At 42.0% G+C, this 17,071-nt stretch overlaps 1 protein-coding gene across 9 annotated transcripts in view; it reads left to right on the top strand.

Annotated features, from left to right (window-relative positions):
* Nucleotides 1-17,071, top strand: part of PRDM16 (PR/SET domain 16) — an 868,945-nt gene that overhangs the window by 821,191 nt on the left and 30,683 nt on the right. For 6 of the 9 annotated variants that reach the window (XM_077250423.1, XM_077250428.1, XM_077250422.1 and 3 more), the window contains 5 exons: nt 823-1,021; nt 3,098-3,245; nt 3,370-3,468; nt 6,335-6,488; nt 14,045-15,458. In XM_077250423.1, the coding sequence (XP_077106538.1) occupies nt 823-1,021; nt 3,098-3,245; nt 3,370-3,468; nt 6,335-6,488; nt 14,045-15,458 (2,014 nt within the window). The remainder of the gene's footprint in view (nt 1-822; nt 1,022-3,097; nt 3,246-3,369; nt 3,469-6,334; nt 6,489-14,044; nt 15,459-17,071) is intronic. The other 3 variants (XM_077250426.1, XM_077250425.1, XM_077250424.1) reach the window with 2 other exon arrangements.

Raw genomic sequence — 17,071 nt, 5'->3', positions numbered from 1 at the left:
ATACCCCGAGGCTACCGGAATCAAACCCAGTACTTAAACAGGAGGTAGCTGTGCAAAGCACTAAGATGCTGAAATGTTACTATCATAACGTTCCCTCTGCCAGCACCGTGTGGCACGCTTGCCAGTGTCAATAAATCCACACCAAAAAGCTTAATTACCGTCTACCTTGGGAGTTAATGAACCCTGCTACATGCAGAAAGTTTGCTCTAAGCTGTTTGCATAAGAGTGAAAGTTTAATTGCAGAAAGATGTTTTAAGTGCAAAGTAGCTAAATACCTTAAGAAGCTTCTGTTCCCTGAATCGTTCAGAGAGGGGAAGGCTTGGATAACAGGAAAAAAAAACTTGTATTTTTTTAGATATTTACAACTGAGACCCAATTGTTTGACTTGGCATGGTCGCCAGGATGCCTTCTCGTAAACCTATTAACAGCTGCCCTTATTTTAATTTGTTTGACCTTGGTGATAATCGTTTATTGTATGTATGGCTATTGACATGTTCTCTCTTCTTATCCTTGGTCAAGATCAGCAATTGTTGTCTGAAGACTTTCTCCTGAACAATACAACCTGGGTGTTAATTCTTGTGTCTTGTTCTTGCATGGTGGGACTTTATGTAGAGGGACAAAGCTGTTAACCCCTAGTAATGGCTTTGATAGCAGCCACTGGCCATGGAGTGGGAATAAGCAGGATCTTTCATTGTTTTATGAGGAAGGTAGAGAAGATTGTAGAGTAGATTTGAAGTCAATGAGGAGCCACTGGTGAATTTTAGATGTTGCTGGCTCCATTCTGTTGGGTCATGGTTTCTCAATGTGTTTTTTCATCTGCAGAAGAACACACATTTCGCTGTGAAGATTGTGATGAACTGTTCCAGTCCAAGCTTGATTTAAGGCGGCACCAAAAATATGCCTGCAACACAGTCAACCACATATACGAGTCTCTGAACGAAGAGATCAAGCAGGAGGGTTTCGATAATGAACAAGTTCATGAGTGCAAGGACTGTGAGCGCCTGTTCCCCAACAAGTACAGGTAAGTAAGACATTGATGCCTTTCTTGAGTTGTGTATGTGACTAATACTTTGATATCTATCCATCTGCATGGACGTCATATGGAAATATGGAAATGTCCCTATACACATTATGCAATTTTTTTCCCAGTTAATTTTCAAAGTACTCTGCATGATCGAAAAAGAAAAAAAGTGCAACAGCTCGTCTAATGGATTTGTCTGATATTGCAACTCGGTTCCCATGAAGCTAATAGGAATAAAATGCAATACCACAAATGACCTGAACACATAAGTGGCACTGATTTTGACAAAAATAGCAGCCAAGTTTTTCTAATAATGCACAACCATACTAGCAAAACTAGTGAGAAATGTTATATCAAGATAGTAGCTTTAACTACAAGGTCAAGTTGAACCACCATGCTACTCATTTGGGTCCAGTTTCTTACCTGCTAGGACCAATTAAAATAGGGCCCATGAGATCCAGCAGATCATTACTCTACCTAAGGATGACTCAGCGAATTGCTTATTACTAGTGTTAAATATTAGGATAACTAAGATGTAATTAAAATGTCCAATTGGTGATGGCCCAGCCAGTGTGACCCTCACTGATCACTCCAAGAGTCTCATTGTCTTTAGAAAAGAGCTGTGCCGCTTTGGAATTTGACTACAGTTGGGTATTTTCCACTTGGAGGCCACATGGTTAGCCAAAAACTTTAGTGACACTTTGTTTTAGCAATTGACGTCGTTAATTATTTTTTTTAAACTTTTTTATTTTATGTGCACATAGAGGGATCCTTTAACATCAGATAAAACTACTAACCTGCAGATATAAGGTTAATCTGCAAGTTAATAGCATTAGGAAGGTGCCTGGTTGCCAAATTGAAAGTGCAGCACCTGAGAGAAAATGAACATTATTCCTCCCGAGAACTGCCAGTTTTCAGTCATAGAGGCGTGTCGACATTACTATAGAACTCACAGCATTGTGAGTGGAGGCTGTAAGCAAACCCCAGCAGTTTGACTGCTATCCAGCTCTACACTGATACACTGCAGAACCGGCTGTCAGTCAAAGTGACGGGTGTGCTTACAGCTGCCACTCACAACGCTGCGATTGGTGACTGTAGCGTCATCGACACTGACTGAATGACTAAAAGCTGGCAGCTCCTGAAAGAAATGAAGTTCAATTCAGTGGCCGGACACTTTTCTAATGCTATTAACCTGCAGGTTAAACTCATACTTGCAGGTTAATGGTGATATCAAATGTTACAGGTTCCCTTTAAGCTGCATTTACACTGAAAGATAATCATGAATGATAATTCTTAAAAACGCTTGTTTCGCAATTATGTTGCCATGTAAACAGGCTGCTGATTACCCAATGATCAAGCAAAATGCTCATTCATTGGGTGAAATGGTAATCTTTTGCACTGATCTTCTCGGCTGTGCATCGTCCTGTGTAAACAGGACTCATACTGCCGAGAACCATGGCAGCCTATATGTACAATTACAATTACAGATCGCTCAGTGTGCATTTACTTTGGTCCGAATGTCTAAATAGACTATTAAATGATCGCCGATAGGTAAAGGTTTTCCAATCGGCGGTTGTATCGTACTGTCAGTCAGTTGATGTAAATGAATCTTTAGACTCTTAGAAAAATCAGACTTTCAAGTTGAGTAACAAAAACAGAGCGTGTAAGTGGTCTACCTTAATCATCTTCCTTTTCCAATCCCACTTGACATCTTGACCTCACGAACCCAGATTATAGACTTTGCTTTCATGTAGAATAATATCAGATTCCTGTCTATTTCAGTAAGCTAGAGAAAAAGTATTTATCAAAAAGGAAATGTTCCTAGTTAATGGACTGAAACTCCTATTGACGTAGTTGTTGTCTATAAGATTTCTACGCACAAGTGAATTGCTGTATTGCAATTTTCAAGATCTGATTGTCGATAAGACTAGCTAGCGTGACCGGTGAATATCATTGTATTTTAAAAACTCTCAGTTGAAATATCTATGTAGTAAAATTTACAGAAAAGTCTGAGGCGTGAGGATGTAGGTGGGACTTTGCCTTCTCACTTTTTGGTCAACCGTGTGTTCTTTGCAGTTTGGAACAACATATGATAATTCATACAGAAGAGAGGGAGTACAAATGTGACCAGTGCCCAAAAGCCTTCAACTGGAAATCAAACCTGATTCGCCACCAAATGTCACATGACAGCGGAAAGCGATTCGAATGTGAGAACTGCGTAAAGGTACTGATCACCCATTGCATTTTATTTTTTATTTTATTTACTTCATTATCATTGTGATGTCCTTGAACGTGTGACCCAAGGCTGACGCTTGGAATGATCTGTGTCTCACGTATGTCCTTTGCAGAACGAGTCCTGGTTCCCAAGTGATCTTCCTTCCAGATTACCCATATATTTGAACTGCAACAACAACACTGAAGCGGAACCTCACACACCTAAAGTAGACGTCAGTGTTATGACATAGTTACATTTATTTTATGATCACACACGGTCACAAGTGCAGGTTTCGGGTGGCATCTTAATTTAATCTCTGAAACACTTTAAGTATCATGTTAATAATTGTTATGGGATTCCTTCTCCTGGTTGAACTGTGGCAAAGTCAAGAGAACTCCGAGAGCGCTCTATTGTTCCTTAGGTATGTTCTCCATTCCTTTGGGAACATATCTAAAGAACAGTTGACATTCCTTGCATTGCATTGGTTAAATGACACCATCATGGATCTCCATTTGCTTTTCCTGTCTTCCTGCCAGTGAAGAAAACCCAAGTGGCTTTATCTGGCCAAAGCATCTTGACTTAATCCATACATGTAATCAAGACAGTGTATCAGGAACAATAGTTGTCCCAATGCCACCACAGTTCCCCTTGTCAGAAGGACAGCTTCAATAGCATAAGAAAAAAAAATAAGAAAAGTAAAAATGTATTTGCAGCTTCCCGAAACTTTGCACATTTGAACTTTAGGTGTGTGCTATATAATTTATGATATTCATTTGAGAAAACAAAAAAGTTAACTATTTTATGAAGGTTTCCATGTTCTCAGTGTTAATATAAGTAGTAAATATTTCCCATGTTCCTAATGAATAAACATATTTCAAAATGGGCTCCCGCACCTTTTTCCAGCCGCAGATTGGAGTTACGTTAGATTTTGATAGTCTGCTTTATGACTTTAAAACATTATATTATTTTTTACATTTTTGTTATAAATAAAAGATTTTGTACATACCATTAAAGCCCTTCTATACATCCTTTGGTGCATGGTAATCATCTACAGAACAATTAATGAAATTAGCCAACATATCCCAGTTTAGCAGAAGACAACTATACCATACACAAGTACCGGTAATAATGAAAAGTGACTTATAGGTTGGAAGGTTAACTTTACTTTTTACTTCTACCATATTGAGTCCACCTTTATACTGACAGTTTAGGTTTTGCTAGAGCTCATTAGGCCAACATCTAATCACATGACTCCAGATCGTATCCTCTTATGGTTGACAGATTCTGGACATGGTTTGATTTTTCATCATTTTTCCCTTTCTGCTCATCTTACGCATCCCTTCAAAAATTAGATGCCACTCTTGTCTCATTGTCCCTTTATAACTAAAATTGCCCATACACATTAGATGGATGTATGATGCTTCAGCCAATCGTTAGTTGATCAGCCACGTCAGCCAATTCTCCCATACACAGGAGCGCTCATTCACCCGAGCGCTCCTGAGTTCTCTATGAGAAAACCGCTGGCTTAAGGTACCGTCACACTAAACAATATCGCTAGCGATCCGTGACGTTGCAGCGTCCTGGATAGCGATATCGTTGTGTTTGACACGCAGCAGCGATCAGGATCCTGCTGTGATATCGCTGGTCGTTGATTAAAGTTCAGAACTTTATTTGGTCATCAGATCGCCGTGTATCGTTGTGTTTGACAGCAAAAGCAATGATACCAGCGATGTTTTACAATGGTAACCAGGGTAAATATCGGGTTACTAAGCGCAGGGCCGCGCTTAGTAACCCGATGTTTACCCTGGTTACCAGTGTAAAATGTAAAAAAAACAAACAGTACATACTCACCTTCGCGTCCCCCGGCGTCCGCTTCCTGCACTGACTGAGCACCGGCCATAAAGTGAAAGCACAGCACAGCGGTGACGTCACCGCTCTGCTGTTAGGGCCGGCACTCAGTCAGTGCAGGAAGCGGACGCCGGGGGACGCGAAGGTGAGTATGTACTGTTTGTTTTTTTTACATTTTACACTGGTAACCAGGGTAAACATCGGGTTACTAAGCGCGGCCCTGCGCTTAGCAACCCGATGTTTACCCTGGTTACCCAGGGCCCTCGGCATAGTTGGTCGCTGGAGAGCGGTCTGTGTGACAGCTCTCCAGCGACCAAACAGCGACGCTGCAGCGATCGGCATCGTTGTCTGTATCGCTGCAGCGTCGCTTAGTGTGACGGTACCTTTAGAGACATGCGTAATTAACATCTTTTGGTCATTATTCAACTGGTCCCTCCCATCCACATTAGACAATTGTCCAAACCTGTTGATATCCACTGGTTTGGCCGATATTAGTTTAACATGTATGGTGGCCTTGAGACTACACAGTGAGCTTATCTGGTCTCATAGATGGTTACCACATATCTGTCCTATAAATTATTAGACACATTGTCATCAATAAACTTTTTGCTTCCATTAATTTAACATTCGTGTGCTATTCAGTCGTGCATCGATATTATAAGACTTGTGTTGATCTATTTTATTTTATAAAGAAAAAACTGTTATATCCAATTGCAATGGAAATATCCAATCTTTTGGGTCTCCAACACTTTTAATACCAGCAGTATAAAATAAGCGTATTTAGTAAAAACTTATAACATTATTCATTTTCCATTATCTGAATTCAGAAAGCCCCTTCCATCGAACCTATAACATTTATATCACTGAATCCAAGTGTTCTCCCAAAGTCCCGTAATTAACTTAAATGCAAATCCACAACTGGAATGTTCCTTTTAGGGAAAAATATTTGGACATTCAGAAGTCGATCTAGTCAAAGCATCGTCAATGTATTATTCAGCTCTTGGTTTTACTCTTGTGTTCCAAGTGATATGTTATTCTGGAGCCAGATATATCACCCTGTAGCTAAAAAACCATTGTTCTCGATCTAAAGAATAATAAAGAATTTGGAAGAAATTCTTCTCTGCAGTAGGTCATAGTGCGTTCTCTTCATAAGTTCAGTTATTGAGCACTGTATATGATTAGAGCCTATGTTTCCATTTACTTTTACATTTTAATGTAATATGATTTCTTTTTTTTTTTTTTTTTTTTAGGTTTTCACTGACCCAAGTAACCTCCAGAGACACATTCGTTCCCAGCACGTTGGAGCCAGGGCGCACGCATGTCCTGACTGTGGCAAGACTTTTGCCACCTCATCAGGGCTCAAGCAACATAAGCACATTCATAGTACTGTCAAACCTTTCATATGTAAGTTGTCTTGCTCGTATCTAGAATTTACGTTTTCTTTAGGGGGTTCTTGAAGGACAATTAATATGTAGATCAACTTAAAGTGTAACTCAGGTCACAACACTTCCCAAAACCTTTTACTCGCAGGACAGTGCAGGCCATGACATCTAAGAACCACCTGCCAGGCAAAATAGAAAAATGCGATAACTGCCCTATGGTACATCAGTTTGGCCAGTAGCTGATATCTTGTTTTGTTCCACGACTTTATAAGATGGGGTTATCTTTCAAAGTGATGGCATATCTCTAAGATATTCAATCACTTTAACACTTTAACCTATTGGACCCCCACCAATGCTGAAAATGAAAAAACTGAAGTGCTGCCTCTGCTTCTTCGCTTTGGTTGCACTGTGGCACTCCCAACCATCCAGTGGGTGGCCAACATGCAACTGTGCAGAAAAAAAACAATTAAGAGGCGCATCCCTATGCCAGCACTAAGACCGTTTCTTATGATTGGTTGGAGTCTTTGAGTTTGGGCCCCAAAAAATCATAAAGTTATGGCATATCCTAGCATCATGCCATCTCTTGTTAGAATGACCCCTCTTAACTGTATTTTTCTCTGAGTTTCTTCATTTTAGTAAATGGAACAAACATTCTCACATATTAAGCCCTCTCCTAACTGGATCCTAGATAGATCTTTAATATAGATTCACTGATAAAGGATTTTTGTCTTTTCAACTTTTATGGCATATCCATGTGATATACCACAAATGTCTCCAAGATATTGGACCCATGATGGAGAGACACACTTGTCTCTAAAATGGAGCCCTGTGATGGGACCCGCATCTATCAGAAATGAATATGCTATAAAAGTCTGTGATAGAACACCCCCTTTGAAAGCATACTGTTGTGAATTTTGATTCTGGGCTCCCCCGGTGGCCGCTTGTGGAATTGGACTTGTCATCCTCTTTCCTGTTTCACCTGGTTCCATCAGTAGTGGGTGTCGCTATTTAAGCTCATTTCTCTGGTGGTTTCTTGCCGGTCAACAATGTTATCTGATGCCTCTCAGTGCTTGTTCCTGCTTCTAGACAACTACTAGATAAGTTGGACTTTTGTCCATGTTTTGTTTTGCCTATTTGTTCCAGTTCACAGCTGAAGTTTTGTTACTGTGTCTGGAAAGCTCTCGTTGATCAGGGATTGCTACTCTGGCGTTATGAGTTAATGCCAGAGTTTAAGGTAATCTCTGGATGGTGTTTTGTTAGTGTTTTTCTGCTGACCATGAAAGTATACTATCTGTCTTCTGCTATCTAGTAAGCGGACCTCAAATTTGCTAAGACTATTTTCCTGCTGCGTTTGTTGTTTCATCTGAACTCACCGTCATTATATGTGGGGGGCTACTGTCTTCTTTGGAATATTTCTCTAGAGGTGAGCCAGGTCTTATATTTCCCTCTGCTAGCTATTTAGGTCTTAGGCCAGAGCTGGGCATCTAGCGATAAATAGGAAATGCTACCTGGCTATTTCTAGTTGCGCGGCAGGCTTAGTTCATGGTCAGTATAGTTCCATCTTCCGAGAGCTTGTCCCTCTATAGGCTTGCTATGATCTCTGCCTGCAGAGATCATGACAGTTTGACCGGCCCGTAAAGTGTTAAAGACCCAGGTTGAGAAAGGAGAGTTATAAGAAGTCTGCTGGAATTTTTTTTTTTTTTTTTTTTTTTTTTTTTTCCTCCAGTCTGCCTTGCTGCAGTCTTTTTTCTCTCTCTCCTCCTATGGCTCTGTGTGCACCTGACAATCATGGATCTCCAGAGTGTAACTGCGGGTTTGAATAATCTCATCACGAAAGTACAAAATTTACAAGATTTTGTGGTACATGCTCCGGTATCTGAGCCGAGAATTCCTTTGCCGGAGTTCTTCACAGGGAATAGAGCTAGCTTCCAGAATTTCCGAAATAATTGTAAGCTTTATTTGTCCCTGAAGTCTCGTTCAGCTGGAGACCCTGCTCAGCAGGTTAGGATTGTGATTTCCTTGCTCAGGGGTGACCCTCAAGATTGGGCCTTCTCATTGCCAGCAGGGGATCCTGCGTTACGCGATGTGGATGCGTTTTTTCTGGCCTTGGGCTTGCTTTATGAGGAACCTCATTTGGAACTTCAGGCAGAAAAAACTTTGATGGCACTATCTCAGGGGCAAGACGAAGCTGAAGTTTTCTGCCAAAAATTCCGTAAATGGTCTGTGCTTACTCAGTGGAATGAGTGCGATTGTGCCATAGATTTGATACCGGGTTGTAAATATCCAAAGGGTCGTTTGTTTAATCTGTCTGTGCCGGAACATGCTGCTATGCGGGAATATATAAAGGAGTCTTTGGAAAAGGGACATATTCGTCCATCTTCTTCTCCCTTGGGAGCTGGGTTTTTCTTTGTCTCAAAAAAAGACGGCTCTTTGAGACCATGTATTGATTATCGGCTTCTGAATAAGATCACTGTTAAGTATCAATACCCATTGCCATTGCTTACTGATTTGTTTGCTCGTATAGAGGGTGCTAAGTGGTTCTCTAAAATTGATCTTCGTGGGGCGTATAATTTGGTGCGGATCAGGCAGGGGGATGAGTGGAAGACCGCATTTAATACGCCCGAGGGCCACTTTGAGTATTTGGTCATGCCTTTTGGTCTTTCTAATGCCCCTTCAGTTTTCCAGTCTTTTATGCATGATATTTTCCGCGATTTTCTGGATAAATTTATGATAATATATCTGGATGATATTCTGATTTTTTCTGATGACTGGGACTCTCATGTCCAGCAGGTCAGGAGAGTTTTTCAGGTTCTGCGGTCTAATTCTTTATGTGTGAAGGGGTCTAAGTGCGTTTTTGGGGTCCAGAAAATTTCCTTTTTGGGGTATATTTTTTCTCCCTCTTCCATTGAGATGGATCCCGTCAAGGTGCAAGCTATTTGTGACTGGACTCAGCCCTCCTCTCTTAAGGGTCTTCAGAGATTTTTGGGCTTTGCCAACTTTTACCGCCGATTTATTGCTGGTTTTTCGGATGTCGTTAAACCACTGACTGATTTGACCAGACAAGGCGCTGATGTTGCTAATTGGTCCCCTCATGCTGTAGAGGCCTTTCAGGAGCTTAAGCGCCGTTTTGCCTCTGCCCCTGTGTTGCGTCAGCCTGATGTGAATCTGCCTTTTCAGGTTGAGGTTGACGCTTCGGAGATCGGAGCTGGGGCAGTGTTGTCGCAGAAAGGTTCCGACTGCTCCGTCATTAGGCCTTGTGCCTTCTTTTCTCGCAAATTTTCGCCCGCAGAGCGGAATTATGATGTTGGGAATCGGGAGCTTTTGGCCATGAAGTGGGCGTTTGAGGAGTGGCGCCATTGGCTCGAGGGGGCTAGGCATCAGGTGGTGGTATTGACTGACCACAAAAATTTGATTTATCTTGAGACTGCCAGACGCCTGAATCCTAGACAGGCGCGCTGGTCTTTATTTTTTTCTCGCTTTAATTTTGTGGTGTCATACCTACCGGGTTCTAAGAATGTTAAGGCAGATGCCCTTTCTAGGAGTTTTGACCCGGACTCTCCTGGTAATTCTGAACCCACAGGTATCCTTAGGGAGGGAGTAATTTTGTCGGCCGTTTCTCCTGATCTGCGGCGGTCCTTGCAAGAGTTTCAGGCGGATAGACCGGATCGTTGTCCGCCTGATAGACTGTTTGTTCCGGATGATTGGACCAGCAGAGTCATCTCTGAGGTACATTCTTCTGCATTGGCAGGTCATCCCGGAATTTTTGGTACCAGGGATTTGGTGGCAAGATCCTTCTGGTGGCCTTCCCTGTCACGAGATGTGCGAGTCTTTGTGCAGTCATGTGACGTTTGTGCTCGGGCCAAGTCTTGTAGTTCTCGGGCTAGCGGACTGCTGTTGCCCTTGCCTATTCCTAAGAGGCCTTGGACACACATCTCGATGGATTTTATTTCAGATCTGCCTGTTTCCCAGAAGATGTCTGTCATCTGGGTGGTCTGTGACCGTTTCTCTAAAATGGTCCATTTGGTTCCTCTGCCCAAGTTGCCTTCTTCTTCTGAGTTGGTTCCTCTGTTTTTTCAGAATGTTGTCCGATTGCACGGTATTCCTGAGAATATTGTTTCTGACAGAGGTACTCAATTTGTGTCTAGATTTTGGCGGGCATTCTGTGCTAGGATGGGCATAGATTTGTCTTTTTCATCTGCTTTTCACCCTCAGACTAATGGCCAGACCGAGCGGACTAATCAGACCCTTGAGACATATCTGAGGTGTTTTGTCTCTGCTGACCAGGATGATTGGGTTGCTTTTTTGCCATTGGCAGAGTTCGCCCTCAATAATCGGGCCAGCTCTTCCACCTTGGTGTCCCCGTTTTTCTGTAATTCGGGGTTTCACCCTCGATTTTCCTCCGGTCAGGTGGAATCCTCGGATTGTCCTGGAGTGGATGCGGTGGTGGAGAGATTGCATCACATCTGGGGGCAGGTTATGGACAATTTGAAGTTGTCCCAGGAGAAGACTCAGCGTTTTGCCAACCGTCATCGTCGTGTTGGTTCTCGGCTTTGTGTTGGAGATTTGGTGTGGTTGTCTTCTCGTTTTGTCCCTATGAGGGTCTCTTCTCCTAAGTTTAAACCTCGGTTCATCGGCCCTTATAGAATATTGGAGATTCTTAATCCTGTTTCTTTCCGTTTGGACCTCCCTGCGTCCTTTTCCATTCATAACGTTTTTCATCGGTCGTTATTGCGCAGGTATGAGGTACCTGTTGTACCTTCAGTTGAGCCTCCTGCTCCGGTGTTGGTTGAGGGTTCGGTGCCCCCTCCTTGAGGGGGGGGTACTGTTGTGAATTTTGATTCTGGGCTCCCCCGGTGGCCGCTTGTGGAATTGGACTTGTCATCCTCTTTCCTGTTTCACCTGGTTCCATCAGTAGTGGGTGTCGCTATTTAAGCTCATTTCTCTGGTGGTTTCTTGCCGGTCAACAATGTTATCTGATGCCTCTCAGTGCTTGTTCCTGCTTCTAGACAACTACTAGATAAGTTGGACTTTTGTCCATGTTTTGTTTTGCCTATTTGTTCCAGTTCACAGCTGAAGTTTTGTTACTGTGTCTGGAAAGCTCTCGTTGATCAGGGATTGCTACTCTGGCGTTATGAGTTAATGCCAGAGTTTAAGGTAATCTCTGGATGGTGTTTTGTTAGTGTTTTTCTGCTGACCATGAAAGTATACTATCTGTCTTCTGCTATCTAGTAAGCGGACCTCAAATTTGCTAAGACTATTTTCCTGCTGCGTTTGTTGTTTCATCTGAACTCACCGTCATTATATGTGGGGGGCTACTGTCTTCTTTGGAATATTTCTCTAGAGGTGAGCCAGGTCTTATATTTCCCTCTGCTAGCTATTTAGGTCTTAGGCCAGAGCTGGGCATCTAGCGATAAATAGGAAATGCTACCTGGCTATTTCTAGTTGCGCGGCAGGCTTAGTTCATGGTCAGTATAGTTCCATCTTCCGAGAGCTTGTCCCTCTATAGGCTTGCTATGATCTCTGCCTGCAGAGATCATGACAGCATACATCTTATGATTTCATGCCTTCAGTAAAGTGGACTTCGATGTTGAGCAGTCACCCAGGAGAGACATAGGGTACTGTCACACAGTGCCATTTTCATCGCTACGACGGTACGATTCGTGACGTTCTAGCGATATCGTTACGATATCGCAGTGTCTGACACGCAGCAGCGATCAGGGACCCTGCTGAGAATCGTACGTCGTAGCAGATCGTTTGGAACTTTCTTTCGTCGCTTGATCACCCGCTGACATCGCTGGATCGTTGTGTGTGACACCGATCCAGCGATGTGTTCGCTTGTAACCAGGGTAAACATCGGGTAACTAAGCGCAGGGCCGCGCTTAGTAACCCAATGTTTACCCTGGTTACCAGCGTAAACATAAAAAAACAAACAGTACATACTCACATTCCGGTGTCTGTCCTCCGGCGTCTCAGCTTCTCTGCACTGTGAGCGCCTGCCGGCCGGAAAGCGAGCACAGCGGTGACGCGGCCGGAAAGCGCAGCCCTGCGCTTAGTAACCCGATGTTTACCCTGGTTACCCGGGGACTTCGGCATCGCTCCAGCGCCGTGATTGCAAAGTGTGACCGCAGTCTACGACGCTGGAGCGATAATCATACGACGCTGCGACGTCACGGATCGTGCCGTCGTAGCGATGAAAATGGCACTGTGTGACAGTACCCATAGTCTAAACACATTCAACTGTCTACTTGGCTGAGTTCTTAAACAGATATGCTGAGTGGAACGCAGAGTGGGCTTAGGGTAGATGCCTCACTAATGTCACATTGTAGCTAAGGAACTTAGGGCTCTATTATCGAGGTTCTTGGAAAGTGTATACAGTGCAGGAATTAATGGTGATAATTTAGGGCAATTGTTTATCTTGATGAACTGGAGATCTACCATCTGAATCTATGTTTCGGTGATTTGTTCCATGGCCATTAATTTTAACTGTCTCATTCCTTACTGTACTACATAATTGTACTACATTATTCAGATTAGACTACAACTTCTCATTCACTATGAATTTCTGATTACTGTGAGGCACTAAATCAATATTTCTACAGTCCTTGAAATTGCTTCCTCCTTTGTGCTTCGTTCCTCGTTAGTGTCAAGTCTTCCTAGTGAATGGATAGTCTGCTTTTTGTAAACCTTTTTGCAGTCAGTTTCTCTTCAATCAACGTTTCATTCCTATTCTAAGATAGAAAATATTCTTACTAACAATAGCAAACATACTTCAAATTTTGGAATGTCTGGAAATGTTATAATGACTTTGTCTTCTAAAGGTGGACCCTGATTTTGAACCATCCATTTATTTAGAAAACCTGCCCCCTGACATTTGAGACTTCCAATAATATTACCAGGAATATCTTCAATGTTCCTTAGGTTCTTACAGACACACAAATTATTATTTTGCTCCTTAGCCAAACCACTATACCTTTTCAACCGTGTCCCTAAATAGATCCCTTCCCCCTCACAAGCCAGACATTCCAGATGTTGGCAATGGAGCCATTTGCCTGTCTCTTCTTCTTCCTGGTCCTCAGGACCAACTACTGAGAACCCCATGACATTTCCATTAAAGTCAAAATAAAGAATAATAACATAGCCGTCATTTTTTGCTAGCAAAGTCATTTTTGGGACACGGTACATTGCCAACTTAGAACTTCACAGTGTGTTAATCCGCCATTCCCAACTGCAGATCCTGGGCAGTGAACCAACAATCGTCATGCTTTCATATATTGTGTAGCATCCTGGATAATAAATTATCTAGTATGGATTTTTGTGTAATATGCAGGATTAAAGATTGGAGATGTCAAAAAAAAAAAATAGAAAACTAAAAGCAATTATAAAAATTACTTGACCTATGCCCATAGGCAATTTTTAACTGCATAATGGTATATTGTATGTATCTAATGATAATGATAAAATTCAAGAAAAAATACAAATGTATGTCAATTATTATGTATGCGGCTAATGATTATGTTCACACAGTCTATATATTTTTATTTTATATTGTTTTTGTTTTGGTTTCTGTTGGTGTTCCAGGTGAGGTCTGCCATAAATCATACACACAGTTCTCCAACCTGTGTCGTCACAAACGAATGCACGCAGACTGTCGTACGCAGATTAAGTGCAAGGACTGTGGACAGATGTTTAGCACTACCTCCTCCCTTAACAAGCATCGGCGCTTCTGTGAAGGCAAAAACCATTACAATCCCGGAGGAATGTTTGGACATGGTCTGCCCTTGACACCTAGCTCTTTGATGGACAAGTCTAAACCTTCTCCAAACATGAATCACTCTAGCCTTGCTTTCAATGACTATTTTCCTTCCAGGGCACATCCGGGTAGTTTGCCATTTTCGCATGCTCCTCCACCATTTCCACATTTAGCTCCAGGATTTCCAGGAATTTTTCCTCCATCATTGTATCCCCGGCCACCTTTATTACCTCCTTCTCCGCTGCTCAAAAGCCCCTTGAACCATTCACGAGAAGCAAAGCTTCCAAGTCCAATCGGTAATCCTCAACTTTCCCTCATTCCGTCTTTGAACAGCAGCAATAGTAACCAGCCACTTTCACTGGAGGAAAAATTTGATAACAGTATGGAAAATTCATACATAGACAAACATAAGTCCAGGAGCAGCGATCTTTCTGATGGAAGTGACTTTGAAGATGTCAACACAACCTCGGGGACTGATCTGGATACCACCACAGGCACTGGGTCTGATTTAGATAGTGATGTAGATAGTGAAAGAGACAAAAACAAAGAAAAGAGCAAACCTATAGACAAAAAACAAGACATTGTCAGCAGCTCTGTCTCTAGTAGTTCTAATAACAATGTTACAGAGAGACCCTTCTTCTACACTCAACATTCCTTTTTTCCTCCTCCGGAAGAGCAGTTACTTCCTTCTATGGGAGCAGCAAATGACTCTATTAAAGCTATTGCCTCTATAGCAGAGAAATATTTTGGACCTGGATTTATGGGGATGCAAGAAAAAAAAATGGGTTCCCTCCCCTATCATTCCATGTTTCCCTTTCAGTTTCTCCCAAACTTTCCCCATTCTTTATACCCAGCTTTCACCGATCGGACAATGAATCACAATTTGTTGGTAAAAGCTGAACCAAAGTCTCCTAGAGACCTTCAAAAAGTTGGCAGCTCAAGCTCAGAATCACCGTTTGATCTCACGACCAAACCAAAAGAGATTAAGTCGTCAGCCTTAATACCACCTAAGGTTTTGGCACAACCATCCTCAGGAGAGGAGCAACCGTTGGACCTCAGCATTGGTAACAGAAGTAGAGCCAGTCAGAATGGAGCAAGGGAAATGCGTAAAAACCATATCTATGGGGACAGGAAAGCCATGTCTGGTGAAATACTTTCCAAAATCCATCCACCTCCTCTTCCGCAGCAGCCACCTCTTCATTACGCAAAGCCTTCTCCCTTCTTCATGGACCCTATTTACAGGTATTAACATACCTTTACCTATTGACGACACATTTTGTGCGATATAAATAGGGTTAGCAAATTTTTCCTGTTTATAGTTGTTGAATATAAATGCTAATTGTAATAATATGAGTTCTACTCATCCGATGAACTAGTTTTCAGGCTTATCGTACCACTTTGCTTGTGACACATATTATGGCTATGTCTATGCTCTGTCTCACTGCTAAATATAACCTAGTGTTGACCAGTTAAATGAGCATCCTATCAAGGAAAGTTCCGATTATTTCACTCTCTTTAAGAGCTAAGGCTCCACCAAGAACAGAAAGGATGTTAACTCATTAAATTACAGGAAATGTTCTCATCCAACTGCAGTATATCACATATCAATTGGTCTGGCCGTGTACTCGTTCTAAGAGTAGGACGGATTGAGATATTATGATTTATGATACCATTTTTTTGTACAGTGTTTTACGTGCTAGAATTCATATGAGAATTTCGATATGGAGTTTATTCATTTATACAATTTATTGACTTATTTCAAATCTAGTATTTGCAACTACAAAGATTTTAACTCAAGTTGATGAGATTCAACCATGACTCAAACACTATGCTGGTGGTAATAAAAGACTGATGCAAATGAATTATATATAGGCTATAGCTGCATGACGGGGCCATTTGAAGAAGTCATTTTTGGTGGCCATACTGCTACCTTGGTTTATTGACTCGGAGATCTTTAACTTTTACTATCAAAGCCAATGGTAGTGGAATCTCCATAAGTAAATGGTCTCATTACCAACAATTGGCAAGACTGAAAATGGTCAAGGATCCATGGCCCATTTCTTCTGGCAAGAGATGAGTGCCTCAATACCGTATCTCCCAGTGTTGACATCTTCTAACATGTTCTTAAAGGCAATCTGTCAGCAGGTTTTTGCTATTTAATTTGAGAGCCGCATGATGTAGTAGTAGATACCCTGATTCCAGTGATTCCGTCACTTACTGGACTGCTTGTTTTAGTTTCATTAAAATCAGTGTTTTATCAGCAGGAGATAACTAGGTGTCTTGTGCCATGGTGTCCTCCTGATTTGTGTAACCCCGCCCCCTCCACTGATTGGTAGTTTTCTGCCTTTGCACAGTGCGCACAGAAAGTTGCCAATAAGTGGTATGGGGGGCTACACAGAGCTTAGCATTTAGAAAACGGATGCTTCTGCAGCAGAGAAAACAGTAATTTTATCAAAGCTACAGCAGGCAACCCAGTAAGTGATACATTGTTGGATTTAGGATCTCTGTCCCTACATCTTGCTGCTCTCAGATTACGTAGCAAAAACCTGGTGACAGATTGCCTTTAATGCTATAATTACAGCGACCCATCACTTAACTGTAAATTTCATTTGTCCTATAGAATAATGTAATAAAAGCACACTTATCACAGTTGTATAACATAATGACTTATACCAGTTCCAGTGACAATTCTACAGCAAGAAAATACCTGGAAATCCAGTGCATCCATAACAAATTGATAGGGATCCAACACCTGACTCTTTCGGCTATCAACGGCGTTATAGCTGGCGGAAGCCAGATGTAAGTAGGGTATGAAGCCGAACAGCTCAGCCCTGTTTACTGGCCATTGCTGAGGA

This window comes from Ranitomeya variabilis, chromosome 4, assembly GCF_051348905.1.
Source record: "Ranitomeya variabilis isolate aRanVar5 chromosome 4, aRanVar5.hap1, whole genome shotgun sequence".
Lineage (NCBI taxonomy): Eukaryota > Metazoa > Chordata > Amphibia > Anura > Dendrobatidae > Ranitomeya > Ranitomeya variabilis.
The sequence above is the reverse complement of the archived record's forward strand: the minus strand, read 5'-3'. Positions and strand labels throughout refer to the sequence as shown.